General features: G+C 35.5%; 2 protein-coding genes across 5 annotated transcripts in view; both read right to left on the reverse strand.

Annotated features, from left to right (window-relative positions):
- The window catches only part of LOC308655947 (uncharacterized protein C1orf185), a gene marked incomplete at its 5' end in the record, with an annotated part of 164,989 nt that extends 149,194 nt beyond the window's left edge, over positions 1-15,795 (reverse strand). For 2 of the 4 annotated variants that reach the window (XR_014023559.1, XR_014023562.1), the window contains one exon: positions 15,370-15,688. Of the gene's footprint in view, positions 1-15,369 lie in introns of all 4 variants that reach the window. The other 2 variants (XR_014023560.1, XR_014023561.1) reach the window with 2 other exon arrangements.
- Positions 15,067-15,896, reverse strand: LOC308655951 (uncharacterized protein; the record flags this gene model as incomplete). The annotated part of the gene is made up of 2 exons (XM_081306448.1): positions 15,067-15,475; positions 15,684-15,896. The coding sequence occupies 2 exons, from the start codon at positions 15,894-15,896 to the stop codon at positions 15,227-15,229; spliced, it is 462 nt and encodes a 153-aa protein (XP_081162574.1). The 3' UTR covers positions 15,067-15,226.
- Between the last annotated feature and the right edge of the window lie 1,428 nt (positions 15,897-17,324).

Raw genomic sequence — 17,324 nt, forward strand, 5'->3', positions numbered from 1 at the left:
TTTCTCAGCAGCACATGGATCCTTCTCAAAAATAGATCATATATTATGTCACAGGGCAACTCTTAGACAATATAAAGGAGTAGAGATAATACCATGCATCTTATTCCATTATTTCATAATGGAATGAAACTGAAAATCAAGGATAAAAGAAGTAAGGAAAAATCATGCATCACTTCGAGAATGAACAATAGGTTACTGAATGATCAATGGGTTATAGAAGACATCAAGGAGGAAATTTAAAAATTCTTAGAGATAAATGAAAACACAGACACAACATATCAGAATCTATGGGACACATTGAAAGCAGTTCTAAGAGGAAAATTCATTGCTTGGAGTTCATTCCTTAAAAAAAGAAAAAACCAACAAATAAATGATCTCATACTTCATCTCAAAATCCTAGAAAAAGAAGAGCAAAACAACAGCAAAAGAAGTAGAAGGCAAGAAATAATTAAAATCAGAGCCGAAATTAATGAAATCAAAACAAAAGAAACAGTTGAAAAAATTGACAAAACTAAAAGTTGGTTCTTTGAAAAAATAAATAAAATTGACAGACCCTTAGCCATGCTAACTAAGAGGAGAGAGAACTCAAATTACTAGCATACAGGATGAAAAAGGCAATATCACAACATACACTTCAGAAATACAGACGATAATCAGAAATTATTTTGAATGCTTATACTCCAATAAAATAGAAGATAGTGAAGGCATCGATAAATTTCTTAAGTCATATGATCTGCCCAGATTGAGTCAGGAGGATATAGACAACCTAAACAGACCAATATCAATTGAGGAAATAGAAGAAACCATCAAAAGACTACCAACTAAGAAAAGCCCAGGACCGGATGGGTATACAGCAGAGTTTTACAAAACCTTTAAAGAGGAACTAATACCAATACTTTTCAAGCTATTTCAGGAAATAGAAAATGAGGGAGAACTTCCAAATTCATTCTATGAGGCCAACATCACCCTGATGCCTAAACCAGACAAAGACACTTCAAAGAAAGAAAACTACAGACCAATATCTCTAATGAACCTAGGTGCAAAAATCCTCAATAAAATTCTGGCGAATCAGATTCAAAAACATGTAAAAAAAAAATTGTACATCATGATCAAGTAGGATTCATCCCTGGGATGCAAGGCTGGTTCATTATACGGAAGTCAATAAATGTTATTCACCACATCAATAGACTTAAAAATAAGAACCATATGATCATCTCGATAGATGCAGAAAAAGCATTTGACAAAGTACAGCATCCCTATATGTTCAAAACTCTAGAAAAATTAGGGATAACAGGATCATACCTCAACATTGTAAAAGCAATCTATGCTAAGCCACAGGCTAGCATCATTCTGAATGGAGAAAAATTGAAGGCATTCCCTCTAAAATCTGGAACAAGACAGGGATGCCCTCTCTCACCACTTCTGTTCAACATAGTCCTCGAAACACTGGCCACAGCAATTAGACGAAAGAAATTAAAGGCATAAAAATAGGAAAAGAAGAACTTAAATTATCACTATTTGCAGATGACATGATTCTATACCTAGCAGACCCAAAAGGGTCTACAAAGAAACTATTAGAGCTAACAAATGAATTCAGCAAAGTGGCAGGATATAAAATCAACACGCATAAATCAAAGGCATTCCTGTATATCAGCGACAAATCCTCTGAAATGGAAATGAGGACAACTACTCCATTAATAATATCCTCAAAAAAAATAAAATACTTGGGAATCAACCTAACAAAAGAGGTGAAAGACTTATACAATGAAAACTACAGAACCCTAAAGAGAGATATAGAAGAAGATCTTAGAAGATGGAAAAATATACCCTGTTCATGGATAGGCAGAACTAACATCATCAAAATGGCGATATTACCAAAAGTTCTCTATAAGTTCAATGCAATGCCAATCAAAATCCCAACGGCATTTCTTGTAGAAATAGATAAAGCAATCATGAAATTCATATGGAAAAATAAAAGACCCAGAATAGCAAAAACAATGCTAAGCAGGAAGTGTGAATCAGGCGGTATAGCGATACCAGACTTCAAACTATACTACAGAGCAATAGTAACAAAAACAGCATGGTATTGGTACCAAAAAAGGCGGGTGGACCAATGGTACAGAATAGAGGACACAGAAACCAATCCACAAAACTACAACTATCTTATATTTGATAAAGGGGCTAAAAGCATGCAATGGAGGAAGTATAGCATCTTCAACAAATGGTGCTGGGAAAACTGGAAATCCATTTGCATCAAAATGAAACTGAATCCCTTTCTCTCGCCATGCACAAAAGTTAACTCAAAATGGATCAAGGAGCTTGATATCAAATCAGAGACATGGCGTCTGATAGAAGAAAAAGTTGGCTATGATCTACATACTGTGGGGGTGGGCCCCAAATTCCTCAATAGGACACCCATAGCACAAGAGTTAATAACTAGAATCAACAAATGGGACTTACTCAAACTAAAAAGTTTTTCTCAGCAAAAGAAACAATAAGAGAGGTAAATAGGGAGCCTACATCCTGGGAACAAATCTTTACTCTTCACACTTCAAATAGAGCCCTAATATCCAGAATATACAAAGAACTCAAAAAATTAGACAATAAGATAACAAATAACCCAATCAACAAATGGGCCAAGGACCTGAACAGACACTTCTCAGAGGAGGACATACAATCAATCAATAAGTACATGAAAAAATGCTCACCATCGCTAGCAGTCAGAGAAATGCAAATCAAAACCACCCTAAGATACCATCTCACTCCAGTAAGATTGGCAGCCATTACGAAGTCAAACAACAACAAGTGCTGGCGAGGATGTGGGGAAAAGGATACACTTGTTCATTGCTGGTGGGACTGCAATTTGGAAAGCAGTTTGGAGATTCCTGGGAAAGATGGGATTGGAACCACCATTTGACCCAGCTATTCCCCTTCTCCATCTATTCCCTAAAGACCTAATAAGAGCATGCTACAGGGACACTGCTACATCGATGTTCATAGCAGCACAATTCACGATAGCAAGATTGTGGAACCAACCTAGATGCCCTTCAATAGATGAATGGATAAAAAAAATGTGGCATTTATACACAATGGAGTATTACTCTGCTTTAAAAAATGACAAAATCATAGAATTTGGAGGGAAATGGATGGCATTAGAGCAGATTATGCTAAGTGAAGCTAGCCAATCCCTAAAAAACAAATGCCAAATGTCTTCTTTGATATAAGGGGAGTAACTAAGGACAGAGTAGGGACGAAGAGCACGAGAAGAAGATTAACATTAAACAGGGATGAGAGGTGCGAGGGAAATGGAGAGAGAAGGGAAATTGCATGGAAATGGAAGGTGATCCTCAGGGTTATACAAAATTACATACAAGAGGAAGTGAGGGGTAAGGGAAGAATAATACAAGTGGAAGAAAAGATTTACAGTAGAGGGAGTAGAGAGTAGAGGGGAGGGGAGGGGAGGGGAGTGGGGATAGTAGGGGATAGGAAAGGCAGCAGAATACAACAGACACTAGAATGGCAATGTGTAAATCAATGGAAGTATAAATGATGTTATTCAGCAATCTGTATACGGGGTAAAAATGGGAGTTCATAACCCACTTGAATCAAACTGTGAAATATGATATATCAAGAACTATGTAATGTTTTGAACGACCAACAATAAAAAAAGAAAAAAAAAGATCCTGAACTTGATCCCCAACACCATAAAAATAAATAAGTAAAACAAAAAAATTTTTTGAAACATACACTATATTACTATTATCTATAGTCAACCTACTATGCAATAGCACACCAGAAATTCATGCTTCTAACTATAATTTAGTACCCATTGATCATTTTTTCCCCATCTTTCCTTCCTCCATACTCTCCCCAGTCTCTGATAGCCACCAATCTACTCTCATTTTCTGAGATCAACTCTTTTGGATTCCAAGTATGAATGAGATAGTGTGATATTTTTATTTCTGTGTCTGGCTTATTTCACTTAATGATCTCCAGTTCCATCCTTGTTTAGTCAGGGTGAATTTTATAAGAGTATGACTGTTTGAAGTTTAGAACTATGCCCTATTTGGCAATTATGTATTTCAAATGAAGAAAACTATTCTCTTGAGGTCTACTGAAGAAGCCAGCAAAATCAATAATAAACTGAAGAGAAGGGCTGGGGATGTGGCTCAAGCGGTAGCACGCCTGGCATGTGGGCGGCCCGGGTTCGATCCTCAGCACCACATCCCAACAAAGATGTTGTGTCCGCGGAGAACTAAAATAAATAAATAAATAAATTCTCTCTCTCTCTCTCTCTCTCTCTCTCTCTCTCTTTCTCTCTCTCCCCCCTTTCCTCTCTCTTTAAAAAATAAAAATAAAAAAAATAAAAAAATAAACTGAAGAGAAGCTGAAAAGGATACTTGCACAAAGATTTAGACCAGGTCTTCATTTATGTTTTAAGTATATAAACTGAATTAAGAGCATCTTAGGAAACAAAAGCATTTTTTACCATTTAGATAAATGTATCATGAATTTGCATATATTATCATTGTTCTATTCAATGTGAAAAAGATTTATTAAGCATTAATCTGATTTTTTTAAAAGAACACACTGGCTCTAGGTAATTAAAAATATTTCTAGGGCCAGGGTTGTAGCTCAGTGGTAGAGCACTTACTGAGCATGTGTGAGGCACTGGGTTCGATCCTAGTGCCACATAAAGATAAACAAAATAAAGGTATTGTGTCCATCTACAACTAAAACAATATTTTTAAAAAAAACGTACCAAGGATTTTTATAGGTTCCATAAAGTAATTAAAATTTGAAAACATTTATAGACCATCCTAAGATTAAATGCTAAACTTATTTATTTTTCTCCTACTTAGTTCCACTATATGCTTGTCAAATTACTTAATGTTTATGAGACTGATTTGGGTTATAATATTGCAAATCTGTATTTTTGCTGGTATCCATTTATCCAGACACTTGGATGGAATTGACTCAATGCCCTAAGATGGGCATGACTTCATATTGGTAAGACAAAACCACAGTGATTATTTCAGAGATTCTTATGTCACCTAATTAGCACCAATGAGACTCAATGATAATGAAGGTAAGAAGTCATCAAACTCATTATATATATATATATATATATATATATATATATATAGTGTGTGTGTGTGTATACATATATTTATACAGGAGAAATTGCAATGGTTTAAATGGTATAAGAGAAAATGTCAAGATTGATTATTCTGGGCTGGGGTTAGCTCAGTGGTAGAGTACTTACCTAGCATGGGTAAAGCCCTAGATTCCATACCCATCACAAAAAAAGAAAAAAAAAGATTCATTATCCTGATTATTTGGGTGATAATAAGTTATTTAGTGAGATAGAAACTACAGGAAATAAAACAGGTTTTATAAAATAAAATTTAACAGTTTAGTTTGGGATATCCTAAATATGAGATGCCTATCAGACACACAATAAGAGATGTCAAGGAAACAACTGTACAAATTAATCTAGAGAAATTTAGAATTCCTTAGGGTAAATTCCTAGTAGTAGAGTTGCTGGATCAAAGGTTATGTGCATTTTTATAATGTGCTAGAGCCAGCTGGCTAAGATAGCCAGTATAACATTAAATAGAAGTGTTAAGAGTGTATATCCTATCGTTTTTCCTGATCTGAGGAGGAAAGTATTCAAACTAAAAATTAAGTACTGGGTTGGGTGTAACTTAGTGATATAGTACTTGTCTGGCATGTTCTAGGCCCTGAGTTTGATCTCCAGACACCATACACACACAGACAGACAGATACACACACACACACACACACACACACACACACAAATTAAGTACAATTTTGCTCTACATTTTGCCTAAATACCTATTTGAGATTAAAGAAGTTCTATTTTCTTCCTATTTTTTGAGAGTTTTTTAAAATCATGAATGGGTTTTGTGCTTTGCAAATACTTTTTTCTAAATCTAGTGAGATAATCATAGTTTTCTTTTATGTTTTGTTAATGTAGTAAATTAAACTGATTGCCTTTTGAATGTTAAATCAGCCCTGGGCTTCTGGGTAAACTTCATTTTCTCAAGCTCTAGTACATATTGCTGAATTTTATTTGCTAATACTTCATTAAGAATTTGTATGCTAGGTGCTGTGACATATGCTGTAGCTTATGGGGAAGGATCACTTGAGTCCATGAGTTTAAAATCAGTCTGTGAAAAACAGACACCATCTCAAAATACATGATTATTTTAAGAAAAGATTTTGTGTGTCTATGTTCATGAGGTATACTCTGTAATTTTTTTCTTGTGATACCTAGATTGAGTATAGGGTGTGCTGATAGAATAAAATGAGGTGGAAATAATTCTTACCTCTTCTATTTTTTTATGGAATGCTTCACAAATTTGTGTGTTATCCTTGCCCAGGGGCCATGCTAATCTCTCTATCTTTCCAATTGTTAGCATATGTGATGTTAAAGTGAGCACTTATCTCCTCTATTTTTTTAAGTTTATGGAGTATTGTTTTTTCCTTAAAAGTTTGGTAAAATTGGGGCTGGAGGTTTAGCTCAGTGGCAAAGCACTTGCTTAGTATCTGTGAGGCCAGGGTTCAATCCCCAGTTCAGGGGGAAAAAAGTTTGATATGATTAAGTAGTGAAGTAATATGTGCCTGCAGTTTTCTTTTCCACAGTGTTTTAAACTAAGAATTCAATTTCTTTTCTTTAAGTGTGAATATATGTGTACTACATAAAGGATTTTAAAAAAAGGATAAACTCACAAAATTTTAGTTATGCAAAGTAAATAAGTTCTGGAGATATACTGTACAGCATAGTGCATCAAATTAACAATACTGTATTTACACTTAAATTTTTCTAGAGAGGAGACTTTTTAAAAATAAATGTGTTCGTAATATTTCCCTTTATCCCTTAAATATCTGTAGTAATTAATTTTCACTTTCTCCATTTCTTCGTTAATCTAGTTATGGGTTGTAAATATTATTAATCTTTTCAAACAACAAGCTCTTGGTATCTTCTAAGAACAAAGATGTTCTCCTACATAATCACAATGCTATTATCACACCCAAGAACTTAGCATTTATAAACTAATCATGTCTAATCTATATTCCAAATTTATTCAAAAAAGTTCTTTAAAACTGCCTCATATTTGAGAATCCATGATAAGTTCATGCATTGTTGATGCATATATTATCTCCATATTCACTTCTAAATTTTTTTTAGTTATTTACAGACATTTTGTTTTATTCATTTATTTATTCATGCAAGGCAAGTGCTCTACCACTGAGTCACATCCTCAGCCCCTCCATATTCGCTTTTAATCTATAACAGTTTTGGACTACTCTTCTTTGATAATATTTTTCCTTCTCATTGGTGTATATAATTATATATAATAGTGGGGATAGTATTGTTTTTAAAAGTTACTCAATTGTCTCATAAAAAGGTTTAAAAAAGAATGTCTCAGTCTGTATTTATATAATTAACTTTTCATAATTAATTATACATTCTATTTTTTAAAATATATTCTTTTTAATATTTATTTTTTAGTTGTAGTTGGACACAATACCTTTATTTTATTTATTTATTTTTTTATGTGGTGCTAAGGATCAAACCCAGGGCCTTGAATGTGCTAGGTGAACACTCGACTGCTGAGCCACTACCCCAGCCCCAGGTTATACATTCTTGGCAAGAATATTTTGCAGGTAATATTGTGTACTTACCACTGTATCCATCAAGGGACATATGCCACTGGGCACAGTGGTGCATGCATCAGTAATCTCAGAGACTCAGAAGGCTGAGACAGGAGAATTATGAGTTTGAGGCCAGCCTCAGCAATTTAGCAAGACCCTGGATTAAAATATATTTTTAAAAATTCAAAATAAAAAGGACTGAGATGTAGCTTAGTGGTAAAGCACCCTGGATTCAATCCCTAGTACCAGAGGTGGTATGTATGGAGGGTGCTATTTATAGCTGATGGCATGCCAACCTATAGTCCCAGCTGCTTAAGAGGCTGAGGCAGGAGGAAAACTTGAGCCCCAAAGTTTCAGGCCAGCCTAGGCAGTATAGGGAAATACTGCTCCCCCCACACCTGAAGAAAAAGCTAGATATGGTGGCCTACCCCTGTAATACAACTACTCAGGAGGCTGAGGTGGGATTTCAGGGACAGCCTAGGCAACTAAGCAAGTCCCTATCTCAAAATAAATTTGGAAAGAGCTGGGGATATCCGTGCAGTAGTGGAGTGCTTGTCTAGCATGCATGAGGCCTTGGGTTCCATCCCAGCATTGAGGGGGGTGGGCAGAAGAAGCACATATCAAATCATTTTATTATGATAATTTTAGGGGTGATACTTTGAGATCATATAGATGTCCATTTTTTCTGCAAACTTTCATACAATGGTTTCTAATCAAGTATTACATTGTTGGTTATAAAATAGTGTTCTTTATAATTTGTTTTCAGTGCTGGGGATTGAACCCAGGGCCCTGCACCTGCTAGGCAAGCATTCTTTCATTAAACTACATCCCCAGCCAGGATTTCTTTATCCTATCATTCATCTACTTTCTTTGATCATTCAACATGTATTTACTGGGCACCTGTCATATGTAGGCATCATGCTAGGAATTGGGGTTAGTGAGTTGTCCAAAAGAAACACATTTCCCTATTCTTATGGAGGAGATAAATGAGGAAACAATCTCTTTTCAATACTCCAAGAAGGAGCTATATAAATTAAAAATGTAAGTAACAAGGCATAATTGTAGTCATCATCATATTCGTATTAAGTAAAGGGCAGTAGATATATAGCTATTTTCCTTTTGTTTCTTTTGTTTTCAAAAAAGAATGCATATATAAATTGATCACATGCACAGCACAGGTGCGTAAAGTTATTTAGAGTGATAACTTTAGGTCTTAACTTGAAGTTTTCATGTTGAACTGGCAAATGTATTACTAGGGTTGTGGTCAGCTAAGAGGAATTTTTTTTTTCCTTTCTGACAAATAACACTACATCTCAGGAAACCCATTTGTTTATAACCTTCCATATTTCCTATATTAAGAGTTTGAAGTAGATTGCTAATAAATACTGTTTATGAGTATTACAATACTGTAAAGTAAATATTATTATACTCATTTTAGAAATGAAAAAATTGAAGGTCAAAGGTTAAGTGCCTGTTCCAAGGTAAGATGCATAGTAAACACCAGAATTAAAAAAATTTGACTCTAAAGCCATTCTCTATCCTCTACTGACTACTAATTATGGGTGCCATTTTGTAATGCTTATGAACTGCTTGCTATTTTTCTATTCTTATTTGAGTCAGAGTATCATATTCATTTATTCCAAAATAATAAAAGACATCTTTCAAAATACCTACTTATGTATGATTTTACAATAAATTTTCTGTCCATGTAGTCACTTTCCAATGTTTGCTGGATATATTTGTTAAATATAGACATTCCCAGAGATTACAAATTAGAAGGATAAACAGTTATTTGGGGGTTGCCTTTCCTTTTCTTTTTAGTATGAGAAGTTTTCTACAGTGGGATATTTAAATGAATATCATTAGCCTTCCAATAAGAATTTCCCAATAAGGCTGCTTTTTGGTGCCACCTATGCAACATACTATCATACACTTGCTTATATCTCACTTACTTCCCAATTGTTATGTGTCTGCCATATCTTTATTTACCCTAATAGTTTTTAAGTTGCTTATTTTAAGTTGTTATTTTGAATTTCCATAATGATAATAGCTGTTTACTAAAGGCTTATTGAGTATCCAGAACATTGCACAAATTTCATTTATTATTTACAATAACAAGGAAAATTAGGTATTATTGCTCCCATTTTACAGATTTTGAAAGCCTCAGATATAATTAGTCCCAAAGATCATAAACCTATTAGGTGTCATAATAATGGGGTCTTAACATGTGATCATTTTGTTGAATTATTTGTGGCAATTTTTGTGAAAGATCTTTCCATTGGGTCACAGTGCAATAGAAAAAGATATGAGTTTGTCTTGTGCTATAAATTACCAGTTTGACTATGGACAAGTTACTTGCTCATCATCAAATCTGATTTTTCTGATTTGTAAAATGGGATAAAAATATAACAACCTATAAAGGGGTTATGAATATTAAACTAGGTTAAAACAGATGTAAGATAAATGTTTATTAACTTGCTTATGTGTTTCTTTTCTCCCATTGAATGGTAAACTGAATGAACAAGAACACAAATTAAAAAGTATCCAAAAAAGACATTTAATAAAATACTGCTTATTTTTGTATGTATATGACTCACTAGTCTACAAATGATGACAAATTAAATATAATTCAAAATTCTGTCAAGCACATTTTGTATGCTAACATATTCATAATTACATTAAAACATTTTCAGAGAATCCTCTCAGATAAATTACTATCACACTTCCTAAAAAGAGACCACTTATTTTTAGGATGTTCATAACACTTTCATAAATGCTTAAGATTTAATTTTCTACAGTATTATATAAGAAACTAATAATTTTTGTCTAATAGAAAGAGATTTAAGTATTTTCCCTTCCTATTCCTTTCCCCTGAACTGATTTTTGTGTCAGATAATTTTTCTATCAGTTGATTTAATATCATTGTTATCCTGTAGCTTGAATTTTATGTATGATGTTTTTTATTTTTTTTGAGAGAGAGAATTTTTAATATTTATTTTTTAGTTCTCGGCGGACACAACATCTTTGTTGGTATGTGGTGCTGAGGCTTGAACCCGGGCCGCACGCATGCCAGGCAAGCGCGCTACCGCTTGAGCCACATCCCCAGCCCTATGTATGATGTTTTGATCTGATTTCTTTTCAGTATGTTTTGTTGATAAGTAGAATAAACTCACAGCAGCCATACACTGTTCTATTGTTTAAATTCTATATATTTAAACTCAAAGTAATATAAAATATTACTTTACTATTGCAATCTTATATTAATATTACATTGTTTCTAAATATAATAATAAAGAAAGTAGAACTAAAAATTCACAGATCTTCATCCTTGTATTTTGAGATAATATTTTCCTTAGAAAGCACTGATCTTTAAAATTTTTCTATGTAGATAAACCAGAAATTTTATTTGTTGACCTCAGCATATGGTATCAGTTCTTTCAATAAGGTCTGATGACCAAAAAGTATTTTGGAGTACTTTTTCATGGGAATTTTAAAAATTAGAATATTAATAAGTTAATATGTATTGGTATTCTTCAGTAATAGCCATGTTTAAAAAATTGTGCATTTAAAATCTTTAAAACATGATAAGTAAGTCTTTTAAAATAATTTGAAAGCAATCATTTATCTTCAGCTGATGTTGTTATGTACAATTCTCTATTATATTGCCACCTTAAAATTTTTCTTATATCTGTTATGTCCCTCTAGACTAAAAATAAAACATTCCTTCTTTTAACTGTTTTTGTATAGATCTATTTGCTTTTCCAGGAGGTACATCACATATTTAAATAACTATACTAGCTCAGAGCCATTTTGATTACTTTTGAGCAAATTAGCCAGCATTCAGGCAATTCAATGCTCTCTCCTATGTGGCCCTATTTTGACTTCACATTGGACAGTCCCTTCAGTCTAGTCCAGATGTCCAGCTGTATCCACTAACCCTTTCAGAATGGTGCTAAGCTTGGTGCTGCTATTTTGGGGTAGAATATGTGTCTGTTGTATGTAAGTTAAATATGTTCTATGTAAGTTAAATATGTATGTGATTTACACATATTACTATAAATAGTGAGGTCCATTGCTTTGTATTTTAAAACATTATCCAAATAAAAATAGTGGAAAATTTCACAGGAAACTAGAAAATTGTCCATGTAGGAAAACTAATTTGCTTATATTTATTATTGTGATATAATGAAAAAAAAAACCATCTTTTTGGTCTTCTTTGTCCTGCTTTTTGATTCTTGGACAAATATCTTTTAGTCTTGTTTCATCTTTGCTTTTGGATTCTTTAGCAAATTATCCATCACATAACTAATATTTAATTAATCTAGAGCTATTACTATCTAAAACATTGAAATTATCCATTCTTCCTCTTGTCACCATCACAATTCTGTTTCTAATACTTGAACTTTACAAATTGTGAATGGTAAGTGGGTTTTATATGTATTTGTCTCATGATAAGAATGTGAAATAATAACAGGTAGAACTAGGACCTGCATCATTGTTTCAGTATTCAGATTTTAATTTTTATCTTTCCCTGGCTCATTAATGAAAATGATCTCACATACATCCTCCAAAATTGTCAGCTTATATTTCTGTATACGATCATAATTTAATATCTTAAAATAGTAATGTAAGATAAATTGGCAGTTTCTGTTCAAAATGTCCATTTGTTTAGTATTGAATTTTAGTAAGAAATATCTCAACATACACATAACAGGACCAAAAAAAAACCATTATTTTGATTACCTGTTTATTACATAAAAATAGAAAAATTTAAACATAGAAAATGTTAGTCCATGTGCCAAGTTCAAAATGTGACTATAAAATAATGTATTCCAAAATTAAAATATGTGATTTACTATCAAGAGTAATTTATTTTCTAAAAATTGCTTTGGATTTGATATCATAGTCTTCTCTTCATATTTTCTATAAGTATTAATAATTTAACTTTTTATTAGTTAAAACAATTACCTTTCTCTTATTATGACAAATTAAACTATGTTAAATTATTTTCTGAAGAGTAAAAATTAAATTTAGAGTCTTTTACATTTTGATTCTATGCTAAAAATCTTAGCATATGTCAAAATATTAAACATTTTAGCATTTCAACTAATTTATATTCCAAACATAAATACACAACATATATATAACTTAATATCCATTTTTTTCACTTACCTTTATTTTAAATAAAAAATGAATGTTTTTTGACTCAGGTCAGGCCTATGATAAATTTGAATTAATGGGGATGAAAACTAAAAAGTTCAAGAAAAATTTGAGAATAGAGAGATGGCTGAGGAAGTACGAATAAAGAAAAATTGGAATAAAGAAAAAAATCTCTACATGTGATTTTTTTGTTCATTATCTAAAATATGGAAGCAAAACATAAATAAATAAATAAAAGAGGAGAAAGAGGAAAAAAAGAAAAGAAAAAGTAAAAAAGAAGAAGAAGAAGAAGAAGAAGAAGAAGAAGAAGAAGAAGAAGAAGAAGAAGAAGAAGAAGAAGAAGGGAGTTAACCACTATTCTTAATTTTGTTTTACTTATCATTGAAGAAGAGATTCTGGGGTGTTCAATTACTTTTTTTTCCTTATGATGATTATTATGTAAAATTATCTTTCACAATTAAAAAGCATACCACAACACACACTCTTGTTTATTTGAGTATTGAAAAGGGAATATTATATTGTTAATCATCATCAGATGCTGCTTAATTTAATAATTTGATCACAATTATTCTTCTAATATATAAGTATTTTATTTATATTGAATCATCAACACAATATAAGATTGTTATTGATTTGTAAACTATTCTAGGCTTCCAAATGATTTTATTTATTCATATGTGTTCTAAACTTTGACAATAGAAGAAACACATGTCATTTTTAAATAGTCTGAATAGGTTTGGTCTTAAGAGCTTGAATTAGCAGAATGGGCATCAGAATGTTGCTGTATCATTGGAGGCAGTTACTTTTTAACAAAAACATCTAGGGGAGAAAACTATGGAACATGAACTATGTGGGCTCGAAGGAGCCCAAAATGTACAATATAATAATTCCAAAATGTAAGAAGGAGGTACTGTTACATTAGCTGTATACAGAATTGTCAAATGATAGAATAATTATTCCTAAATATCAGTGAGCTATTTTTTTATTTTAGGAAGTCACATATCCAAAGCATACTTTTTAAACTCAGGGAAGACTTCTTTTTCAACAGCTTAAGCAAATAGAACACTGAAGGGAACACAGGAGGGGGACTGTATTTTAATATGGTTATGATAATTTGGTTGAATTTCTAAATTTAAAAAATCAACATTAAAAGATGTTGACAGTCTTCCTTTAAATGTGAATTTTCACTATTCATGTAAGTAATTTGAAGATTTAAGGCATATAACTAAAATAAAATTGGTCTACATGATACTACTTTATATATGGTCAAGAAAAAGTATCTGTTTTTTTCCTAAAAGACTATTGTACAATGAAATACAAGGAGCAGAAGCCTCTGTCTCCAAATACTTCCAGGAAGAATTTTGAGTTTTTCACCTATCAATTCCAGAATCTGTCCCACTGATTTCATGTTAAAAGACAATATCACTAATTACACCCGTTAAAGGTGTTTGAGGTCCTGGTGAACTATTTTTTTCATAGCATTGATTGTAGGATTTATTAGTGCTCAAAATAAATGACGTGTAGTTGGATAAGGATTGGTAGTTTCTTACTTCTTCCCTTAAAGAGTTGATGTTTTTGGCTGGTGTGTGTGTGTGTGTGTGTGTGTGTGTGTGTGTGTGTGTGTGTGTGTGTTTGGGGTGGTGGTGAGGGAAGAGGAAAAGGCAGTATAAAAAAATTATTAAGTAGGCCTACACTAAAATTCTTCCTGGATTGATGAAGATGGGGATAGGGGAAAGTTAGATGCAAAAATTTTAGTGTAATAATATGTGTGGGGTTTTTTTTTTAAGTGTACAAACTCTCCTGTCCCCGGTGGCCACCCCCCTCTCCCGCCCCCCGTATATGCTGGTACCTCTGGACAGTTCAGAAGCCATTTTAGAACTCAGGAAGGAAAATATGTGAGTTCCACTTGTGCTTTCACAGGTGCTGTGGTGGCAAGGATAACCTTTGCTCGCTTGCCGGGCATTACCAAGCTGTTTTTCATGTCTGTGAGGATTAAAGACAACACAGAAAATTCCAAACCCACATCCTAACACCTGAAGTTCTCATAATGTTTCTACAGCAGATGGCAAAAACATTTCCCTGAAACCTAATTTACCGAGCCTACACCCAAATCTGGGGAGTTTTATTCTTCTGAGGCATCGCTCAAGATCTCAAGTGGATTTTCTGAACTCTTTGGGATTGAAAAAAAAAAAAAAAAACAAGATTCCCTCTAGGTGTTCTAAACAGTCCTTTAATTCACTGTGTTTCAGGCTGAGGGTCTTTCGGAATGAACGTGCATTTTTGGTCCTGTACCTCTAGTAATTTATGAGAGAAAGGCAAAAATCACAGGGTAACTTTCTGAATAGTGCCGGGGCTAAGAAGCTAAAGAGGCATTTGTCTCCTCTCAGTTGGACGTCAGGCTTAGAGACCATCTCTCTTCAGCTGTCATGTGGGGAGGAGGAACGGAGTGCTGGCACTGGCATTGGGCACCGAGTTGCTCCATTCGCCCTGCCGCCAGCTCACCTCTGCAGAGAGCTAGGCACTCACCCGCCCGATCACTCCTGCTCCCACGCCGCCCTTCGGCCCCAGTCCTCAGGCACAGGTCGCCAGAACTATCCAGTGGGGTGGCTGCCGCCTCCTCGCGGACCGCTGCCTGAGGGCCAGGACCGCGGGTAAGGGCTGGCCGCCTGGGTAACCCGCAGTTCCCGAGGCGCTGCGGTGGCGGCCAGGAGGCGCCGAGCCCGGCTCCCCTTCCCCGCCCCCACGCTCCCGCCTCCTGCCCGCTGCGCGGAGAGCCAGCTAGCCCCAGCCGGCTGGCGCGGCAGCGCTCACACTCACTCCGAGGGCGCCTCCAAGGTTACCCGCGGGGTGGGGGCTGGGGCAGGCTTCGGCCACTGGCCTTCTCCGCTGCCTTCCTGTAGTTGCAGCCCTTTCGCCGCTCCAGGGCCATGGTGATCCAAACCCCAAAGCAGAAGACGCTCCCAAGTTCGGGAAGGGAAGTCAAGCTGAGAAGCAGGCAGGCGTCCGGGTCGGGGCGGCCTTAGTGGCTCTGGGTGCCTGGACAGCCGGGTCATGCGAGGTCGCGGCAGGAGGGTGCTGTGGCTCTAGTCGCGCGCTGGATGCGGTGCAAACTGGGCCTGGGGCAGCACAAGGGGGCTGCAAGCAGCAACTAGGCGCCCGTGGCGTCTCAGGCTCGTAGAGGGACAGAGACAAGTGGGCGGCCAAACCTGCCGAGGAGACTAACTAAATAAAAGGAGACTGTTATTTAAGGCGCGGAAATTTGAAATATTTGGACAGGAAGAGAAGAGAAAAGAAACCTTTGCGAGGGAGGGAAAAAAAAAAAGGCAACCTAACGGTTTTGAAGCTCCCCCACCCCCACCCTGGATTTTTCTGCAGGCGGTGAGGAAGCGCTGGGCTCCAGCTTCCTTACTAGGGAGCCTGGAGCCAGAGTTGGAGTCTGGAGAGAGTTTCAAAGGGACCGAAAGGATGTCTTCGGAGCCCCTCCGTATAACCTGGATTGGCTATGGGCAGAGCTCCATGTCTCAGGCGGAAAGTTTGTTTCCTGCCTCTCACTATGTCTCTGCGTGGATCTGTTTTCTTGAAACTGCAGTGTAAAGCAAAATAGTACAGAGACCAAGACGGGGACTTTCCCCCTTTTCAGCCCTTTGATGAAGGTTGCTTAGGGTAGTCAGGAAGGCTGCAAGTACGACCCTCTCTCGCTCAAGCTCTAGCACTGCGATCTTCCAGGGCTTCTGGACTATTACTTCTTTCTACCCCTATTAAAAGCTGAAAGCACCTTTTAGGGAACTGAGATTTCGAAACCAGTCCCGGACCATGGTTTCCACAATGTTCGTTTGATAAGTACGATAAAGGAAATTTATCATATCGTCAAGTGAATTGCTTTTCCCAAAACAAAATGCCTTATTGTATATTTGTCAGTTACCCTGTGTGTATGTGCGTGCGTGTGTGCGTGTGTACATGAGCTCATCATACCTTGCAAAGTGTAAAATGTCCATCAAAAATTACTGATTCACTACTGAAATAGGATAAAAAGCATTTTGCTTAGTGGTTCAGCTACCAGAGCATATGTTGAGGTTTTGTACGTGCCCCACCTCTTGTCCCAGGTGTAAGCCTGGATTTAGATAACCGAGCAAAGGCTTGAGCATTGTGGATGCGAATGCAGAGAAGAAATTTTGGAGCGCATCATTGCGTTGTCTTCTTTATGCTTTCTATCACATTGTCCCCTGAGGCTCTGGGCACCCTATTAATTAGTACTTGCATCCTCACTCTTTGTATCTGAATAAATTCAGATCTCTCCCCCGACCTCAGTTCTCTTCAAGTTAAACCCGGTTGAACTTAACAGTATCGTCTTTTCCATCCTATATATTTCAGTATACTGTCGAGGTTTTTTGAGAGATTGAATAATGGTTTTCATATTTCCTAGAGGGGACCACATAACTCATTTCTGAAATACTTAGTAAAGCTACTTCCTGCGAAGAACC

The sequence above is a fragment of the Spermophilus citellus genome (assembly GCF_964194105.1).
Source record: "Spermophilus citellus genome assembly, chromosome: 9".
NCBI classification, from domain to species: domain Eukaryota; kingdom Metazoa; phylum Chordata; class Mammalia; order Rodentia; family Sciuridae; genus Spermophilus; species Spermophilus citellus.